At 47.9% G+C, this 21,144-nt stretch overlaps 2 protein-coding genes across 2 annotated transcripts; both read right to left on the reverse strand.

Annotated features, from left to right (window-relative positions):
- Positions 1 to 5,534: 5,534 nt before the first annotated feature.
- On the reverse strand, positions 5,535 to 12,017 carry LOC128491260 (uncharacterized). Its single transcript, XM_053463541.1, has 6 exons — positions 11,674 to 12,017; positions 10,782 to 10,900; positions 9,776 to 10,009; positions 8,079 to 8,206; positions 6,628 to 6,697; positions 5,535 to 5,884 (listed from the first exon to the last, which is right to left on the reverse strand). Exons 1-6 carry the CDS (start codon positions 11,741 to 11,743, stop codon positions 5,735 to 5,737), a joined length of 771 nt encoding a protein of 256 aa, XP_053319516.1. The 5' UTR covers positions 11,744 to 12,017; the 3' UTR covers positions 5,535 to 5,734.
- Positions 12,018 to 12,766: 749 nt separating this feature from the next.
- Positions 12,767 to 19,851, reverse strand: WRAP53 (WD repeat containing antisense to TP53). Its single transcript, XM_053463909.1, has 10 exons — positions 19,643 to 19,851; positions 18,406 to 18,504; positions 15,960 to 16,068; positions 15,659 to 15,747; positions 15,103 to 15,193; positions 14,856 to 14,988; positions 14,172 to 14,380; positions 13,703 to 13,806; positions 13,491 to 13,625; positions 12,767 to 13,059 (listed from the first exon to the last, which is right to left on the reverse strand). Exons 1-10 carry the CDS (start codon positions 19,849 to 19,851, stop codon positions 12,897 to 12,899), a joined length of 1,341 nt encoding a protein of 446 aa, XP_053319884.1. The 3' UTR covers positions 12,767 to 12,896.
- Positions 19,852 to 21,144: the final 1,293 nt, after the last annotated feature.

Raw genomic sequence — 21,144 nt, forward strand, 5'->3', positions numbered from 1 at the left:
TTTGCCCTTGTGGGCCGCCTCTGCCTTCATTTTGTCTGGCTCAGACTCTCTATTTCAAATCAGATGACATTTTATGAGTTTTTTTGATGCTTGAAACAATGTTTTCACCAAGATAAGACCCTCTCATCCAAAAGTCGCCTCCGAAATATTGATATCCTCTTCCCAAAGGCCTCCCTGGCTGTAATGTGAGTTGAAGTTATATCGGGATCTCCAATGATAAAAAATATCTCCCTTGAATATACGTAAAAATATAAAATGAGCGAGGAGAGCTAGCCTTAAGGACACTGTTGGTTTTTTCATTGCCACACGTTTGTTAATTTCATCAGAGGAGCTTGTGATAACGTTTAGTGGTCATGGCTCATAGAGGATAATGTACAGTCAGATAAACTTCCTTGATCTCAGGGGTCTCTTCTTCAGATATCCCGTCTTCCCTGTAAACACACAATTCATCCCTTTGTGTTGATTTAAGGTCAAGCCATGAATACCTTGAAATGAAATCTGCCCACGCTAAATATCTTTTGCCAGATGAGGCATTAAATGCCAAAGACCGGCTCGACATTATAAAGTATGAAGCAGAAGCAGTGGCGCATAGCGGTGCCAGATCCGCGGTGGGAGCATCAACTCCCCCACCATGTAAAACCAGGGACAGTTCATCGTTTGGGGTATCCTGGCCCCTATTGCCCCGATGGAGGTCTGTGTGTCGGGAATTGGGATCACCTCCTTAGTATCTTTTTGCCCGGTATATAAATTACATAAGAACATTATCATCCACGCTCGCCCCGTCTAGTCTGCCCAGTTCTCCCGCTGTAAAGACGTTGATCTCGTCTTAGATTCAGGAGCTATATGCCTGTCCCATGCATGTTTAAACTCCCCCACTGTATTACCCCCTACCACTTCTGCTGGGAAGCCGTTCCACTTATCTGCTACCCTCTCAGTAAAGTAAAACTTCCTTACATTCCTTCTAAAAACAGATTTAACACAATAGGGGCTCTCTGGCACCTTATGCATCTACTCGTGGTGGCTCCTAATGGTACCACATCCATCAGATACTGGAGCTGAAGGCCCGAATCTCAACGTCATAGCCCCAGAATGGAGACTCTGGGGGCTAACAAACCCCAAATTAATGCTGAGCGCTGGGATTTGACTCCAGATCTCGGCCCTCAGCACCAGTGGTGTACGTAGGGGTGGCGGTACTCCCAGGCCGGTCCAAAATAGTTCGCAAAGGGCCGGTTAGACCTAGTTTGAGCCCGTCCACGACAGACCAGACCTTTCTGGTCCATTGGCTAGCACAGCAGAGGCAACACCTCCAAACACAATGCGCCAAAGGAATAATGTAATGTGATGTAATAACCCCAAAACGGGGACAAATCAGATAAAATTGGTTCTAGAATTGTGAAGCCTTCCTCCTTCTAGAAGAAGAGAGAGTTCCGCGGCCGCTCCGAGGACGTTCCTCTCACAGGAGCCGTTATTAGCTCAGTGCGGAATTTCAGGCCGAGGCTTCTGGGAGGACGTTAACCGGGCCCCGTAACCGTTTTCACGTCCACCGTACAGCCTAACGGCGCTCGCGGGAATAACAGGGCACACGGACCCAACGGAAAAGTCCTGCCCCTGTCAAAAATGAAATCTAAAATCATGCTGTAATCATTTTGCTGAGCGGGAGTTGCTATGGGTACCGAAGGCGGGATATTAATTGCACTGGGTGACTGAGCGTGGCAGGTGAGTTGCGTTGGGATACTGAATGTAAGGCATTATGTAAAACATGTGAGGCATGAACTGCGTTGGGGTACTGAATGTGAGGCATGAACTGCGTTGGGGTAATGGATGTGAGACATGAACTGCGTTGGAGTACTGAATGACTTTCATTGGGTTACAGAATGTTAATGTGAGTTGCATTACGGATGAAGAATTTGGCGCATGGAGTGCACCGGAGTACTGGGTGTTGATTGTGAACTGCGTCGGATACGGAATGTTGATTTGTGAAGTGTGTCGGAAGCTGCGTATTGATTGTGGATTGCGTCAGATACTAAATGTTAAGTGTGGACTGCGTCGGATACGGAATGTTGATTGTAAATTGCGTCAGATACTAAACAATGAGTATTAACAGCGCCGGATACCGCATATTGATCGTAAACTGCGTTGGGTACCAAATGTTGATCGTGTACTGCATCAGATATGGAATATTGGAGAAGTGGAACGCGGCGTTTGCATTGTTCCAGACTCCTGGATATGCTCGCTTTGCTTGTTTTTTCGGCTGCTCTCGGTCGCCGGCCGCTTCGCTGACATACAATCGCACAGTTCGTACAGAAAGTCCGCGCGGTTCAACCTTTTCAATTCGCCCCCCCTTTTGTTCTCGGCTCTCCGCAGTACGGCTCTTTGCTCAGATGAGTCACAGTTAGCACTGTGTCTCGGGAGGTAGCGCGTCGCTCATCTCAAGCGGAGACCCCCTCTATAAAGAAATTGCCCCCCTTGCCTGCACCAGTGCCAAGTAAACAGGTGCGATGAGCAATCATTTCTCTCCAGAAGACCCAGGCTTACCTCTAAAAGGAAAATTGCCATATCCCCCGACCTCTTCCGTTTCCCCGGCCCCGGCTATACATTAAACATATATATATCGTTACATAGTGTACCCTATAATCACACTTCTGTTGGCTTGGAAGCATTTAACAGGTAATGAGACATGTTGTATAAATGTCTTTGGTGGGCAACCTTACCGCTGCAAAAATAAGATTGAAATCACGGGTACCGGCGACAGGGCGAGGGGTATGATTTAAGGGGGGGGGTAAAATGAAGGTAAAAATTAGGAGGGCGCGCAAACGAGAGCAATTTTAAAGGTGGAAGAATGAAGCGATGATGAGGCAGGTAGGAAAATAGATGAATAAATGGGGAGGGGGAGATTACAGGCGGGCAGGTAATGAAGGGGTAAAAATATGGGAAATGTTAATAATGGGAAGGGGGGGACGGATAAAAAAAAAAGGGTGTATTCCCAGAGAGAGAAGGGAACTGGCGACCTCGTGTGGCAGAACGGGGAATGGCAGGCTTGACACACCAGCTTGTAAAATAATAATAATAATAAATATTTAACTATTATTATTATTATTTTTATATTTTATTCATATAGCACTATTGAATATTGAATAATGGTATTATTATTATTTATATAGCACTATCATTATTATTTATATAGCACTATTATTATTATTATTTATATAGCACTATCATTATTATTATTATTTATATAGCACTATCATTATTATTATTTATATAGCACTATCATTATTATTATTTATATAGCACTATCATTATTATTATTATTATTTATATAGCACTATCATTATTATTATTATTATTTATATAGCACTATCATTATTATTATTATTATTATTTATATAGCACTATTAGTAGTAGTGTTAATATTATACCAGCAATTTCTGCAGTGCTTCTTACAGTCCATCCATACAAAGACAGACAAAGTCAAACCGATACATTAGGTAACGAGGGACCAGCCCAAAAGCTTACAATCTAAAGGGTACCCGTTAACACTTATATTACCTACAATGAGCCACAAGAAGCTAAAGTTAACAGGGGATCCATTTAAAAGTCCATTTAGAATCAAGAGTAAAATGGTTTAAAAAAAGGGTTAAATGTATAAAATAAAAGTAAAACAGACAGAAAAAAAAAACTGCCACCGAAAAATTCCGATTTTCTCACCGCTTGAATATTCTGGAGAGAGATTAAAGTGATGTAATGGAATTGGATTATTTCATTCACAAACATAAATGGAATTATATGTGCTCACTTCAAAACAGGTTTTATTACAACATGAGCCGGCATCCGCTTTGATCGGATAAATGGACCTTCGTCAGGACACGCTACAAAGGAGCAGTAATTGTCACACGCGCTGACGAAGAGCCTTTTATTGGATTGAAACACACGTCGGCTCATGTTATAATAACGCCTGTTTTGAAGTTATATGAACATGCGCTGAATTTTGGTCCTTTATGTGTAAAGTGGCCCATGTGCAGTGCTGCCCCCTGCAGGGTGTGGGGGGTATAAGCTCACAGAAGGCAATCAGTTATTCTGTTATACATCCCACAGGCTGCAGGGGGCAGCACCTTACATGTTATATGGACAAAAGTATTGGGACACCTGACCATTACACCAACAGGGTCTTTGATGACATCACATTCTAAATACACAGATATTAATATATAGTTGGGCCCCCCTTTGCAGCTATAATGGCTTCCGCTCTTCTGGGACTGCTTTCCACAAGATTTTGGGGAGTTTTTGTGGGAATTTCTTCCCGTTCATCCAGTAGAGCGTCTGTGAGGTCAGGGGCTGATGTTGGATGAGACGCCCGGCTCGCAATCTCCATTCCAGTTCGTCCCAAAGGTGTTCGATGGGGTTGAGATCAGGACCCATCGTCGGAATCTCCATTCCAGTTCGTCGGAGGAATCTACGTTCCAGTTCGTCCCAAAGGTGTTCGATGGGGTGCGCGGCCAGTCAAGTTCTTCCACGCCAAACTTATCCAACCTTGTCTTTATGGAGCTTGCTTTGTGCGCTGGTCACGCTGGAATAGAAAAGGGTCTCCCCCAAACTGTTGCCACGTCGGAAAATGTCTTGGTATGTTTCTACAGAGGAAGATAAAGGTGAAGGTGAGGGACCTCTGTTAGCCGAGAGAAATAGCGTGACGTAGAACAAGTGTGTTTACTGTTTACAGAAGAAGGAGTTCGACTTCTCTCTAAAGTAAAAACGGGCAAATCCATGGGACCCGATGGCATAAACCCAAAATTATTCAAGGAGCATCGAACTGTCCCGGCAGAACCGCTGGCGGACTTATTTAACCAGTCGCTGTTCCAGAAGAGTGGACCTTGGCAACTGAAGTAACATTTCTCAAAAAAGTAGCAGGGAAGACTCGGCCTACTACAGACCGGTAAGCCTTACGTCAGCAGCTGGAAAAATAACAGAAACCATGCTAAAGGAGAGGGTTGTTAAATATCTAAAAGTAAATGGTCAGAAACAGCACGGATTTACTACAGGGAGATCCTGTCAAACTGACTTCATTTATTTCTTTGACTGGGCAACTAAAATAGACCGGGGAGGAGCCGTTGTCATCGCCTACCTAGATTTCAGTAAGGCCTTCGGCACTGTCCCTCATAGAAGACTTATAAATAAGTCTTTGGGTTTGGATGTCAGAATAGTTGAATGGATAAGCCAATGGCTGAGTGATAGGGGCAGAAGGATGTAGTTAATGGGGTATATTCAGAGGGAGGATTTGTCACTAGTGGGGTACCTCAGGGATCAGTATTGGGACCCGAACTAATAATTAAAGTAAATTAGAGGGATGGTCGAGAGAGTAGATGTTGGGCTACAACGGCTAAAGACGATACCCGGGCATTCGATGTTTTCCATTATTGTAGTAAGGCGAGGTTTTGTACCCCTTCTATTTTTTTGTGTGAAAAACACACCCAATAAATAAAATTTTTTATGAAATATAGAAGTAAAGAAAAAGATGAAATACAAAAAAAAACACTCACGTTGGATCTTCAGTTTATTAATTGTGTAAATCAATATAAAAGGTAAAATCTCAGCAGCCAATCCAAATTGCTTATTTTTTTTAAAATGAATACAAAATTCCTGTTATTAATATTTTTGCAGTGCTCTTTAAAAATGTCTGCTTTAACGAGAGAAGAGAAATATCGAAGAATTATTTTATCGGCTTGGAATGGGTATGACATCAGAGAGGAGTATTGATGACATCATCAGTTTGAACAGCACCATGGGCAAAGCCAGGCGGTCTTCCCAGGCGGATTAGATGCAGGAGGTAGTCTGAATGGAGAGCGGAGTCGGTGAGGTCAATAAACCGCTTGTAATTCAGCTGGAGCTCCTGATGAAGATGCAAAGTGTAAGAGAAGATCTACAAAGAGTGCGGAGACAGATCTATAAGAAGGGAGGGGCTACATTAGAGTGCGGAGAAAGAGCAATAAGAAGGGAGGGGCTACATCAGAGTGCGGAGAAAGATCTATAAGAAGAGAGGGGATGCATTAGAGTGCGGAGAAAGATCTATAAGAAGGGAGGGGCTATATTAGAGTGTGGAGAAAGATCTATAAGAAGAGAGGGGATGCGTTAGAGTGCGGCGAAAGAGCTCTGGAAAAGGAGGAGCTACATTAGAGTGTGGAGAAAGATCTATAAGAAGGGAGGGGCTACATTAGAGTGTGGGGAAATATTTTTGGAAAGGGGTACATTAGAGTGCGGGAAAAGGGCATTGAGAAGGGAGGGGATAAAGATCTATTAGAAGGGAGAGGCTATATTAGAGTGTGGACAAAGATCTATGGGGAGGAAAGGGCTATATAAAAGTGGGGGGAAAGAGCTATAGGAGAGGAGGGGTTACATTAGAGTGCACCGAAAGATCCCACCACTTCAGACCTATCTCCCTATGAAGAATACATCATTTCCTGGCACCCCCCAATTTGAGCACCTTCCTGGCATGCCTGGTGCTAAGACCCACCCTGGTGAAGGGCAAGAAAGGGGGCACCGTGCCTTCTATAAATAGTACAAGTCTAACGTCATTATACTGAGCCGACAGATAACTACACGGAAGAGACAAACTATCCAAAAATACACATTTACCTTAAATTTATTCTCAAAATCCATTTTCTCACGGATAACGTCTTTTAACTGCTCCTGCACTGTGCAGACTCTAACAGAGACAGGAGTCAGTACAGGATGCAGTGTGTGTAGAGCTGGGATTAGTACAGGATGCAGTGTGTGTAGAGCTGGGATTAGTACAGGATGCAGTGTGTGTAGAGCTGGGATTAGTACAGGATGCAGTGTGTGTGTAGCTGGGATTAGTACAGGATGCAGTGTGTGTAGAGCTGGGATTAGTACAGGATGCTGTGTGTGTGTAGAGGTGGGATTAGTAGAGGATGCAGTGTGTGTAGAGCTGGGATTAGTACAGGATGCAGTGTGTGTAGAGTTGGGATTAGTACAGGATGCAGTGTGTGTAGCTTGGATTAGTACAGGATGCAGTGTGTGTAGAGTTGGGATTAGTACAGGATGCAGTGTGTGTGTAGAGCTGGGATTAGTACAGGATGCAGTGTGTGTGTAGAGCTGGGATTAGTACAGGATGCAGTGTGTGTGTAGAGCTGGGATTAGTACAGGATGCAGTGTGTGTGTAGATCTGGGATTAGTACAGGATGCAGTGTGTGTAGAGTTGGGATTAGTACAGGATGCAGTGTGTGTAGAGCTGGGATTAGTACAGGATGCAGTGTGTGTAGCTGGGATTAGTACAGGATGCAGTGTGTGTAGAGCTGGGATTAGTACAGGATGCAGTGTGTGTGTAGCTGGGATTAGTACAGGATGCAGTGTGTGTAGAGCTGGGATTAGTACAGGATGCAGTGTGTGTGTGTAGAGCTGGGAATAGTACAGGATGCAGTTTGTGTGTAGAGTTGGGATTAGTACAGGATGCAGTGTGTGTAGAGCTGGGATAAGTACAGGATGCAGTGTGTGTAGAGCTGGGATTAGTACAGGATGCAGTGTGTGTAGAGCTGGGATTAGTACAGGATGCAGTGTGTGTAGAGCTGGGATTAGTACAGGATGCAGTGTGTGTGTAGAGCTGGGATTAGTACAGGATGCAGTGTGTGTAGAGTTGGGATTAGTACAGGATGCAGTGTGTGTAGAGCTGGAATTAGTACAGGATGCAGTGTGTGTAGAGCTGGGATAAGTACAGGATGCAGTGTGTGTAGAGCTGGGATTAGTACAGGATGCAGTGTGTGTAGAGCTGGGATTAGTACAGGATGCAGTGTGTGTAGCTGGGATTAGTACAGGATGCAGTGTGTGTAGAGCTGGGATTAGTACAGGATGCAGTGTGTGTAGAGCTGGGATTAGTACAGGATGCAGTGTGTGTGTAGAGCTGGGATTAGTACAGGATGCAGTGTGTGTGTAGTTGGGATTAGTACAGGATGCAGTGTGTGTAGAGCTGGGATTAGTACAGGATGCAGTGTGTGTAGAGCTGGGATTAGTACAGGATGCAGTGTGTGTAGAGTTGGGATTAGTACAGGATGCAGTCAATGTGTTCTCACTTTACGTGCACAGCTCTGAGCTCCTCAGAATGCTTTGTCTCCAGTTCTTGTCTCTCTATTTCAAAGCGTTTCTGTTCCTTTTCTTTAACCAGATGCTCGGCTTCCTGCAAACGCTCCTTAAACTCAATCTGAAAACGTATGTGTAAAAAATGCTGCTCCACACAAGTAACTGCAATATGAAAACTGTGTATGCATGTCACGGTGTAGTAGTGTGTGAGGGGAGGCTGTCTGCGCTGTATCTGTGCTGTGTATACATGTCACGGTGTAGTAGTGTGTGAGGGGAGGCTGCCGCTGTCTGCGCTGTATCTGTGCTGTGTATATATGTCACGGTGTAGTAGTGTGTGAGGGGAGGCTGGCACTGCCGCTGTCTGCGCTGTATCTGTGCTGTGTATACATGTCACGGTGTAGTAGTGTGTGAGGGGAGGCTGGCACTGCCGCTGTCTGCGCTGTACCTGTGCTGTGTATACATGTCACGGTGTAGTAGTGTGTGAGGGGAGGCTGGCACTGCCGCTGTCTGCCCTGTATCTGTGCTGTGTATGCATGTCACGGTGTAGTAGTGTGTGAGGGGAGGCCGGCACTGCCGCTGTCTGCGCTGTATCTGTGCTGTGTATACATGTCACGGTGTAGTAGTGTGTGAGGGGAGGCTGCCGCTGTCTGCGCTGTATCTGTGCTGTGTATACATGTCACGGTGTAGTAGTGTGTGAGGGGAGGCTGTCTGCGCTGTATCTGTGCTGTGTATACATGTCACGGTGTAGTAGTGTGTGAGGGGAGGCTGCCGCTGTCTGCGCTGTATCTGTGCTGTGTATACATGTCACGGTGTAGTAGTGTGTGAGGGGAGGCTGCCGCTGTCTGCGCTGTATCTGTGCTGTGTATATATGTCACGGTGTAGTAGTGTGTGAGGGGAGGCTGGCACTGCCGCTGTCTGCGCTGTATCTGTGCTGTGTATACATGTCACGGTGTAGAAGTGTGTGAGGGGAGGCTGCCGCTGTCTGCGCTGTATCTGTGCTGTGTATACATGTCACGGTGTAGTAGTGTGTGAGGGGAGGCTGGCACTGCCGCTGTCTGCGCTGTACCTGTGCTGTGTATACATGTCACGGTGTAGTAGTGTGTGAGGGGAGGCTGGCACTGCCGCTGTCTGCGCTGTACCTGTGCTGTGTATACATGTCACGGTGTAGTAGTGTGTGAGGGGAGGCTGGCACTGCCGCTGTCTGCCCTGTATCTGTGCTGTGTATACATGTCACGGTGTAGTAGTGTGTGAGGGGAGGCTGCCGCTGTCTGCGCTGTATCTGTGCTGTGTATACATGTCACGGTGTAGTAGTGTGTGAGGGGGAGGCTGTCTGCGCTGTATCTGTGCTGTGTATACATGTCACGGTGTAGTAGTGTGTGAGGGGAGGCTGGCACTGCCGCTGTCTGCGCTGTATCTGTGCTGTGTATACATGTCACGGTGTAGTAGTGTGTGAGGGGAGGCTGCCGCTGTCTGCGCTGTATCTGTGCTGTGTATACATGTCACGGTGTAGTAGTGTGTGAGGGGAGGCCGGCACTGCCGCTGTCTGCGCTGTATCTGTGCTGTGTATACATGTCACGGTGTAGTAGTGTGTGAGGGGAGGCTGCCGCTGTCTGCGCTGTATCTGTGCTGTGTATACATGTCACGGTGTAGTAGTGTGTGAGGGGGAGGCTGGCGCTGTTGTTGTCCCCACCTCGGCTGCTTCTTTTACCAGCTGAATTTCCCTTTCCCGTTCCCTCTCGGCCTCTCTCCTTGCTTCCTCGCAGGCTTTCTGAATGGCCTCATCAGTGTCCTCCTTCCAGTTCTGATGGAGAACCTGCGCCTTCTCCTTCATCTCCTGCTCTAACCTGTGGCGTAGCAGAGCCGCGCGCTCCTCCTCCAGGTGCCTCCGGTTCTTGGCTATTTCAGACAGTTGGTCTTGGAAAGCCTAAGACATAGACTAGAACTGCTAGGACTAAAGTACAGTTCGACACATCTATGGTTAATACAGAGGTCACACTGACATGAAGCAGATCTTCTACCACATACCACCCCCAGCATGGATGGGCCAAGCACAGTGATATAACTGGCACCCCTTATCTGGGTATGGAGATGGTATGGCCCATGATTAAAGAGTACAGGTACATATAGATGAGAAAAATTAGAAATGTGGTATGGCCCGGCAATGAAATGAATAGGTACCTTTAACCTGGAAATAAATGCGGTATCATCAAGGAAAGTCTCGGACAGGAAGGAAGACGTAAAGGCATGGCATGGCCAAGGAAATAAATAGGGAGGCATTTCTAGAGAGGAACATGTAAGGATGTGGTATGGCCCAGGAAATAAATAGGCAGGCAACCCTAGACAGGAATACATAATGACATGGTATGGCCCAGGAAATAAATAGGCAGGCAACCCTACACAGGAACGTGTAATGACATGGTATGGACCCGGAAATAATTAGGTAGGCATCCCTAGACAGAAACAGGTAAGGACATGGTATGGTCCAGGAAGGAAACAGGCACGCACCACAAGGCCATATAAATCAAAGGCACGGTGTGACTATGGGCGAAATAGACCCCCATAGGCTGGAACGTGGTACAGCTCGGGGAGTAGACAGGGACCAGCCGCCATTTTGAACAAACAGAAGCGAAAGGACAGGATGGCACCTGTGGGGTACATTGTGTCCTGAAACGAGGGCTCACTTTAGGGTAACATACCCTCCTCTGGTCCTGGAGTGCTTCCTCTTTCTCCTGCTGAAGTTGACCAATCATATCCCTGTACTTGGCACATTTCCTGCAGACCCCCTGGGGCAGATGACCAGAAATGCCCCCGAGCACTGGTTGAGAAAGGAAAATGGAAATGGGGTTTTAATTCAGTAGTCCTCTGTCCTGTGTGACTGGTTTTTAAGATCAAGAAATCAAAATGGTTCAGAAGCGTAAGATCTCCGCCATTCATCTGAGAGCAGAACCCGCCGGTAGATCGGCCCCGCTCCTCCCCGTCTAGTCGCCCGTTTCTCCTGCTGTAAAGACTCAAACCTTAATCAGTCGTTGGTCTTGTCTTAGATTCAGGAGCCGTATGTCTATCCCATGCGTGTTTAACTCCCCTCACTGTATTACCCTCTACCACTTCTGCTGGGAGGCTGTTCCACTTATCTACTGCCCTCTCCATAAAATAAAACTTCCTTCCATTCCATCCGACCCTCTGATATCTACATTCTAGTTAGTTACTATAGACGGGTCTAAACTAATCTTACGCGTCATAGAAAGGTTAAAAAAAACATAAGGAAATGTAACCTCTTAAGGACCATAATAGATTCCTTAAATCTGTGCCAGTATTGGAAGGGTTAAATCTCAACAGCTACCCCCCCCTTATCTATGTCAGAAAAACATGGCGGCTCAACTAAAACATCGGCATCAAGGGTGGCTGATTGAGACAAAAACGCTACAAACGTAACAATTTTATGTGGCCAAAGAAAAGCCCGTCGCTAAATCCCTGCGGCCAGCCAATAGGGAAAGAGTCGGGAGGGTATCCGACCTCCTATTGGTTGAATCCAGGTAACTGTGACAACACGATTTAGGTGTAAGGACACGTGTATCAGCCAATGATTACCTTGTTCCTGCGGGGGGCATTGTGAGGGTCTGCTGGAGGACGGCGAGGGCGGTGTGACCTCACGAGACATCCCCGAGGGGGCAGGAACCCGAAGAGACAGCAAGTCCGTGAGAGTGCAGGGAGACGGGCGGCTCTCACCGAGTGTTTGCAGGGTTTCCAAGAGACGGCGTGTGTGAGGGAGGGCGAGGCGGCTGCGAGCAGGCACTCCGGTGATACGGAGTCTCAGCCAACCCTTCCTGCTACAACCTCCGCGGGAAGATCTAGAAGAGCGACCCGGACCCTACGAGCCACGCGTATGAAGAACGCACATCGGTTGCCATGGATACTGCTCTAGAGCTAGAATGTTGCCCTAGTATCGGTCTTTACTGAGAAGAAGACCCAAGCCATCACCCATGGGATAGATACGGCTGCCTCGCCACGTCTTCCACCAATTACCAGCGAGTGGCCACAGCTGCCCCCCACCCCGGGACCACGAAGCCCCCTTTATGGAACAAAATACCAGGTTTTTGCCGACATTAGCCCTGTAACAAGCATGATCCAAAATCACCCGTCTTAGAGCCCATAAACGATCTTATCGCCAACGTAACCCCTTCGTTCCGAAAACCCCAAAAAGATTTTTACAAAAATCACCAAAAATCTGAGTATTAAAGGAAAATCTTTAAATTCTTTCTTCATGCGCAGCCACAATCCCCAGGCCAGAACACGGACCTCGGCTTCAGACACCCGCAGGGACACCCAAAGAGCCGCAGACGACGCGTTAGAAGGCAGAAATTCCATTGTTCCGGGGTTCCATTAAGGATTATGTATAAAACGGGATTCTGGAGCAGTTCGAAAAGTGGTTTTATCGCCATAGCAACAAATGGAATGGTCCACAAAGCTGAACTAAAAACAATTTTATTTTTTATTTTTAAGATCTAAAAATTGTGCCTCGAGTAAAAAATATATATTTTTATTTTTTTTCTTTCCGTTGTAATTTGTTTGGCTCCTCATGTAGAAGGAGACAGAAGATTCGGGGGAGAGGAGGCGGACAGAGACACCCGAAATGGGGCGAGAGAAGGAAGGAGGTGCACGGACACAGAAAAAAAACATCAGGTTTCTCTAAAAATCTTTTATTTAGACGGTAGGAAGGCGATGAGAACGTAGAAAAATACCTACACGATATATACAGGCGGAAGATTCTAGAACACGCACAGGATATATACATCTGTACATCGCGGCGGGCTTTACTGCGCGTCAGCCCCGCACCACCACAGCTGCAGAGAATTGTCTCCCGCGTTGCCCTTCGGGGGTCTCTCTGGCTCCACGGACTCGTCGCTGCTGCCCCCCGACTCTGGGAACTTCCGCTGTCCCGACGCCGTAGCCAATAGCGGGTAGGAAGGGTGCAGGCTACGAGCGGAGGCGAGGGAAAGGAGCCAATCAGCCAGGTCCGGAAGGGAGACAAGTGTAAAAACAACCACAATCAGTCACGGGAATCAGGAGCCATACCACTTCTGCTGGGAGGCTGTTCCACGTATCCAGCACCCTCTCAGTAATGTTAAACTTCCTTCCATCCCATCTAATCCTCTTGTAACATTTTCCTATACCTTGTTAAATCCCTTCATGTATTTAAATGCCTCTCCCACCCCCCCCCTCACTCCGTGCATTTTGAGATCCCTCATGCCTTTCCTGATATAGCCAGCAAGCCATTCACCATTTGAGTTTCCCTCCTCTGAACTCTCTCCACTCTCTATTCAAGAGACATATGCCTATCTGAGGAGGAACAACACTTTCTTAAATTCTGGAGGCCTTTGTTCCTTTGTTTGACGTCTGTCCCTCACCTTATTCCATTGACGCAGTCAGTATGAGCCTGGAACTGGAGGAGAGGAAGGACGACGCCATCTTGGATTGAGGACATGGTGTCCCAGACTGTCACCAGGCCCCGGGTGTCACCACTGATGAGGTACCGCCCAGAGCTGTGGAGAGAGGGAGGATAAACACGAGTGCACGGACCTTAAACAAGAGAGAGAACTCATACTTGAAGGGAACTTACACCTCCATGTCAAAGTACATCCTTTGGTTGGTGGATACGGTTCGTCTTAGGGTAGACAAGACCTTCCCGGGGTGACGGACATCCCAACACAAGATCTCAGGGTCCTGGTGGAACAAGTCAGAGTTTTGAAGAACCTCTACTGGCGTCTTTCGCCTGCTTGGTCCCGGCTCAGTGACGGCTCCGCTACGTCCACCACCATGCGCGGAAGGTCAACTGCAGCCCTTAACGGACGGCTTCCCGTCTGGAGAGGAACACTCAGAGGTTCCTGATAAATATGATTTATGGAGGAGGAGGAGGAAGTTGGAGCTTCTTAATCTGCAGGGGTTCCAGAGGGGCCCAGCTTCATACTCCAGATTTTATGGAATTTGACACAATATATATATACAAAAAAGGCCAATTCTACCCATTGTGGGGGTGGGGAGAGGAGAAGATGCACACCACTCAATGTCTCGAGCGATCAATCACTTACTTTACGACCACCTGAGAAAATACAGTGGCCGTCGGGTGAGAAAGCCAGGTGGGTGACCCCTCCGTGATGGCCCTGTAGGACCGCCAAGGTGACCCCCTCGTGGAGCGAGTACAGACCAAGGGATTTGGAGTAGGAGCCGCAGGCGTATATATCCTCGGAAGGGCTGAATGCGATGCAGGAGATGATGCCGGATTGTCCTTGCTTCTTATCTGCGGAAGGATACGAGAATATTATTCATCACTTACAGCGAGGTGAGGAACCTAAGAGCGGACATTGGGACCTCCCACCACAGAATAAATAATTCAGCCCATGGACTCTTCTGACGCTTATGTCAGGACGCCATCATTTCTTCCAGATGGTCAAGCAGGTGGACCCAGAGTCATCAAAGCCACCGACGGGCTGATCGTATAAGATGGGCCTCATGGTATCAGAATAGAACGGAGCTGGAACTGGTGGTCTATAGGGGGGGCACATAGACTTCTTTGTTTCTTAAAGACCACCAAGAACTCCAGCTCTGGATGCCATGTGAGACCCGAAGGGTCCATGCACAGTTAGGTCCTCACACACACACACCAGCACAGTCTGCCCCTGGCGATTATATACCCAGCGAGGGAGGCAAAACTCGAGGGGCAGAGGCACGCGGGATGATAAATACGGTCTTCGACGCGAAGCGGAGGTACTTACGGAAAGTGGGCCGACACTGACAGTCTCTCCCTGGCCGAGACGTCTCAAACACTCTGACCGTCTTATCGAAGCCGCAGAAGAGCTGAGAGCCGTCCGGTGAGAAACAGAGAGCGTGCGCTGCTGTGAGCTCATCCTGACAGCGAGACAGCAAGCGTTACTAAATATATTCAAGGAGACCGTCCATGACTTACCCCCGCTGCCAACAGGGCAATAAAGTGACGCGAATCTGCCCCCGACTGTCACTTACCAAATGATTATAGGGTCTGTACGATGCCCGGACGTTGCCATGGAAGGCGTCCCACACGTGGACTGGATTATCACGGCTACTGCTGGCAACACTAGGGGACACAATGGAGACACAAGCGCTTATATGGAGGAAGTATGGTATGTCCTGGCCACATTAATAACCCCCTCCACCAGCGCTGTATACAGTAATATACCCCCCCCAGCGCTGTATAAAGTAATATAACCCCCCCAGCGCTGTATAAAGTAATATAACCCCCCCAGCACTGTATAAAGTAATATAGCCCCCCAGCACTGTATACAGTAATATAACCCCCAGCACTGTATACAGTAATATAACCCCCCAGCACTGTATACAGTAATATAACCCCCCAGCGCTGTATACAGTAATATAGCCCCCCCAGCACTGTATACAGTAATATACCCCCCAGCGCTGTATACAGTAATATACCCCCCCAGCGCTGTATACAGTAATATAACCCCCCAGCACTGTATACAGTAATATACCCCCCACCATACACTATATACCAACGTCCAAGGAGCACAGGGGTCACACGTACAAGCAAGTGTCCGGATCAGAGGAGCTCATGCGCGGATACCAGCAGTAATCGTAAATCGTGTCGCCTTCAGCCATACGGAGAACAGCGCTCTACGGGAGAAAGACGGCTCATCAGCCTGGAGACACATTGATGGGGTAAGAGTCTACCCCCCCCCACACACACGGCAGACCCATGCATGCGCGGTGACACGAAGCCATCAGCCCCAAAGCCTAGCAGCGAGCCGTTTCCGCATCCCCCCACAACCCGTATCAAGAAATCTGTCCGGAAGGATCTGTCTGTGTGTCTGTCCGGAGACACCTACCATCTCTTCCAGGGTGTCCCAGCTGCCCGTGTACAGCTCGGTGGGCAGGTTGTAGATCCTCAAGACGTTGTCATCGCTGTTGGTGAGTATGCAGGAGCCATCAGGAGCCCTACAGTGGGAGAGGGGGTCCAAATAACCACAGAAGTCAAAAGCACCCGGAAATCCCCAACCAGACCGAAGCGCCCGACGGCCGAAGCGCCACTCTTTCGTCTCAGCGATAACAACTTCCTGTTTGCTTATATACGGATATATATTTAATCTGTATCACGCCTCGCGTCCCGAGATAACTCCGAGACAGATGCCTAAAACCCAGTACCTGACCACCACATTTTAATCGACAGGAAATTGATCGGATAACGCTGGTTCTGCCCCTCATAAAAGGTCATTAAACCCCTTTCAGGACCACATGGACGTATTGGTACGTCTTAACTTTAATGCAGCTGTAGTGACATCCCCAGCATCGCTGGCTTCCTGCCGGCCGATCGCGTGCAACGTCATATAATTCCTGATCACACATTCCCGTCCAGTAGCTCCCCCTGCTGGCTGATCGCACGTATTGTGGCGAGAAACATTTCTCCCTCTTCCCACAAAGGGAAAAATTAAAATATATAACCTTTTTTCTTAACAAAAACATAAATAGAAATGAGAAATAATAATAATAAAAAAAATGTGAGCTTAATTATGTCATTGTGACATCACAGACATAAGATGTACAAGAGATCCATAAACAGTGTAAAAAAAAATAAAGTTTTTGTGGGTTAAAACACCAAATAGGGGAATCTTAGGATTCTGCATTTATTCCTTTTTTGTAAAACATAAAATAACATGTAACATTTTAACTCCTTACTGCCAGAAGCACAGTCATCACTTTCCCCGATCGCCGGCAGCGAAATGGTTAATACACCCCCCCCAGCAGAAACGTTAAGAAAATGCAGGCAATCAAATGAAATCATGCGCGGCTCGCTTCGTCTGATTTGATTGAGCGGTGAGTGCGATCGCGTGCTGAGCGGCCGTGCGAGGCGCGTTATTCACACAAATATTTTCAGGCGCAATTTATATGGAAATGATCCCCGCAGCTATTTTTATAGCAGAAGGTGTACAAACCCCCCCCCCCGACGGCATGCGGACGAGGCGGGGGCAGCGCTTGATTAGGAAAGCGGGGGGCGCCGAACCCGGACGGGAACATTTAAAGGGGCAGTTCCAGCTACTGGCATAAACACAGAATCTGCCGGCAGATAGATCGGCCCCAACCGGCCCCCGTGTAGTCTGCCCTCAAACCGCAATCAGTCGTCGGTCTCGTCTTAGATTCAGGAGCCGTATGCCTGTCCCATGCATGTTTAATACCCTCTACCACTTCTGCTGGGAGGCTGTTCAGCTCATCAGAAGATACAATCTTCCTGAAGACCAGCTATCGTTCATGGCCACGCATCTTCAAAAAGCTTCTGCCGTTTCAGAGTGTTAAACGCCGCTTAGGTAACCGAGCCCCTTTGATAACTTAAACCCATCGGCCCCGTTAATAAATCACACGTTGTGCCCCTATTCAGTATAACGCGCCGGGTATCGGGGAGGAAAAGCCCTGCCGCGCGCTCCCCGCCTCGTCCCTCGCGGACAGAAGCTTTATGGATTTTTATTTCGCGCGCGTCGATATCTAAAGAAAAATGAGAACGCGGGAGTCCCAATTCCCCACCGGCTTTGCAGAAATAACTTTCTGCAAAGCATGCGCTGATTTAAAGGGACAGAGATCAGAAAGAGGCTCCTATCACAGCACAGACACTGGGCTTTCACGAGTTTACTGATCGCAGCTCAGCTGAGCGGCTGTAAGATAATCGCGCTTCGACCCGCACGGCCCAATCTATTCATATCTTTTGCTGCAGATGAAAGGTATGGCGGTCGGCAGAAGAGTAGTAAATACCGCTGTAATAAATACTAGCATTTTAATGATTTATTTAACCCTTGCAAACATCACTCACTGGGGGGGGACCGGCCCCCGTTACCGCGCTGCGAGAGCAGAAAGACAACCGGGTACAGTGCCACATAAACACGCACTGTAAAATTATATATATATATACATACACACACATATCTATATATCCTGATCTCCCAGCTTTCTAATTGGTTGCACATTTAACATCATAGTAAAGTGAGGAAGTTTTACTGAGAAGGTGGTTGATAAGTGGAGCAGCCTTCCAGCTGAGATGGCAGAGGCTAATACAGTGAGGGAATACAAGCAGTGATGGGATAGGCAGTTTTTTTGTGGTCTATTGATTAATGATTAGCTGATTTTTGGTGGCAAACACCCTTTAAGACCTGGAAAATATAATCCCCCCCCCCCCCGAAAAAAGAAAGACTACAGGAATCTGCCCAGTTTAAAGCGCTGATGCGGAAGAAGTTTTACCCCATGGATAAGAGCCGGTTCGGGTGATTTTATAGGAATTGTTTAACTCACCATTTGCAGCCTTTAAGGAAATTCTCGGGGGCCGCAGAATACTCCCGCCAGGATCCTGTTAGGGCCCACGGCGGGTGGGAGAAGTCGTACGCTGCCAACCTGTCGGAGGGGGGATACCGGTATTAGTGATGCCTCGTTGTACAGCGCTGTGGAATAGGATGGCGCTATATAAATAACACTAGTTTCATTTGCACGGTTTGAAGGGCCGCTCCGCCGGCACATGCGCTCCTATGCATATGAAGCGGTGCGGTCTCTGACGTGGCGCCCCTCTTGCTTACACCCCCCGCCATACATCACATGGTGTCCAACAAATACCCCCCCCCATCCCAGTGCACATGGACAGGTAAAGCTCCCATTCATTTAACTGGGAGAGCAATCCTGCAGCTGATTGGTCAGCAACGATGCATCACAGAGCAGTGGCGAAGCTGAAGCTTCTCCTAAAGGTGACTAATATGTTTTATTTTTCACCAGGTTTAAAAATATATATATTCTTAAAAAAAAAAAAAGGTACATTCTCTACCCCCCCCCCAATGCGAATGAAAAACTGGGTGCCGATTTCCGACACATCTGAGCCTCTGCTGCCGGTTTATTCTCTGGGCGCGCTAAAAGGAAGGGCAGAGGTGGCCCTGCGTAATGTATAGTTAATGTGGGGAGAGTTAAAAAGTCTGGATTAACACTTTCTGAAGAAGCGGCTCATCAGGTTGGTCCTTTATACGGTGGCCCCTAAAAACAAACCTTTAGGAGAAGCTGCAGCATACCGCCCCCTCTGCTCATCCGGTCTTTACACCTTTAGCTTCCTGAAGCAGCAAATGAGTGACCTGAAAGCACCCCCATATGCGCATGGGTGGGTGGGGGATCCCATTAGACCCCCTGGAACGGACTGGCGGTGAGCGTACTGCGCATGCCCACAGACAAGCGGGAGAGGAGTTTGGCCAAACACATCTCCTGCAAGCCAAGGAGCTGGAGAGCGGGGCAGATGCGCGGGGGAGAATTAAGAACAATAAAGGGGGGACAGCCAGCTATCATACGCATTATAGTGCAAACGATTGCTGGAGCGACCCCTTCATGACATGTACGGGCTCACAAAGCATTGTAATGAATTGGTATAAGGACAACCAGTTCTTAAGGGGTTAATATAGAAAAACCACCATGTAATGCATGCATGTGCTGGGTATACAGAGCGTGTTTAGTTGACCAGTCCTCATCGAGCCGCATGGAGACCTTGCATTGCTCTTACATAGAAGTTTCCTCCAACATCTCTGAAGGCTCCTCATGCGTCACCTCCAAGTTCTCCTCCGGAACTTCAGCTTCACCGCCGCCTCTGTCGTCGGCACACACGTCACAGACGGGGGCCGGGTTGTCACCAGAAGCCCCTTGTGAAGATGCGTCTTTACCCTCCGCACAGATCTCTGCTGTGACCATCTGCTGACTGCTCTCCTCGTCCATCACGGCTTCCACTTCCTTCTCACCCTCAATGAAGTCAGCAGCAGCAGCAGCAGCAGCAGGCCGCTCTTCGGGCAGCTCATTCATAGTCCTTAAAGCATTGTCCGTCTCCTCCAGCACCAGATCATTGGCAGGCAAACTTAGACATCCCGGCCCTAATGGCCCACAGTCACTACCATGGCCACCGGACTCCAAAACCGTATCAGCCCCGGCATCCTCCGCCATGTCTTCTACGTCATTCCCTTTACCCAACGCCTTCTGCTCCAACCACTGTCCTCCACCGCTTTCCATTCCCTCGCTCTCCCTGCCCTCCACACCAACTTCTTCCCCTCCGTCCATCCCGTAAAAACCTCTCAGAGTGTCCTCCGTAAACGGGACATGAACTCCTAAACCGTCCAGGATACAGAACCTGCAGAACGGGGGGAAAAACAACATTAATAATAAAAAAACAAAAACATTAAAAACTACAATAACCTAAAAGGGAAAACACCCAATCCTGAGCTGAAAGCCCAACTCCCACTCGCGTGATTATTTCATATTATCTGGTTCCAACCACCGGCAGAGGCGGAGCCAGGCCGCATCATGCAAATTCACCTGGGTTTCCCATGATCCTTCAGTGCAGACTGTTATCGCAGATATCTTAGTTTGAGGGGGTAATTTAAACCATGCTATGGGGCAGAAAGATGGCAGATTTTATATCATTATCAATAAGTTTCCCAACTTATATCAATGTACAAACTAGATTCCTATATCTGTTTGGCTCTGGCTACCAGATTTTTCCTGTACAAAACCAGCACTAATTAGAAATACTTATTACGGAGACTCATTAAGTCCAAAATACCAAGGGGGGGACGATATACACCGTGCAGCAGCGTGACAGCGGCAAACAACTGCATTCAGCTCCCACACACAGCACCATTAAACTGTATGATCTAAACGGCACTTGAGAGGTTAAAGTTAATAAAATGTGCCGTATGGAGGGTGCTGGGCTCGGGTGATAACCATTAATACCTTCACTTCCGCCTCCGGGAGCTAGGATGAAAACACGCTGCTCGGAAACAGCACGTGGAACGGCAGGACACGCCCTTGAGCGTGTATTCACCAATAAAATCCAGATGGGAGTTGGAGGTTGGCCAATAGAAGATAGGAAAGTAGCCGCGGCTGGCCGATGGATAGGCTACGAAAGTCAAAAACGCGAAGAGGGGGAGGGAAATTTTGCAGCCAATAGGAAGAGAGAAGGCGAGGAAAGGGCGGGGCGAAGCAGTGGTATCATAGAGACCGAAAGGAAGGTCGCGT

Source organism: Spea bombifrons, chromosome 4 (genome assembly GCF_027358695.1).
Source record: "Spea bombifrons isolate aSpeBom1 chromosome 4, aSpeBom1.2.pri, whole genome shotgun sequence".
NCBI lineage: Eukaryota > Metazoa > Chordata > Amphibia > Anura > Pelobatidae > Spea > Spea bombifrons.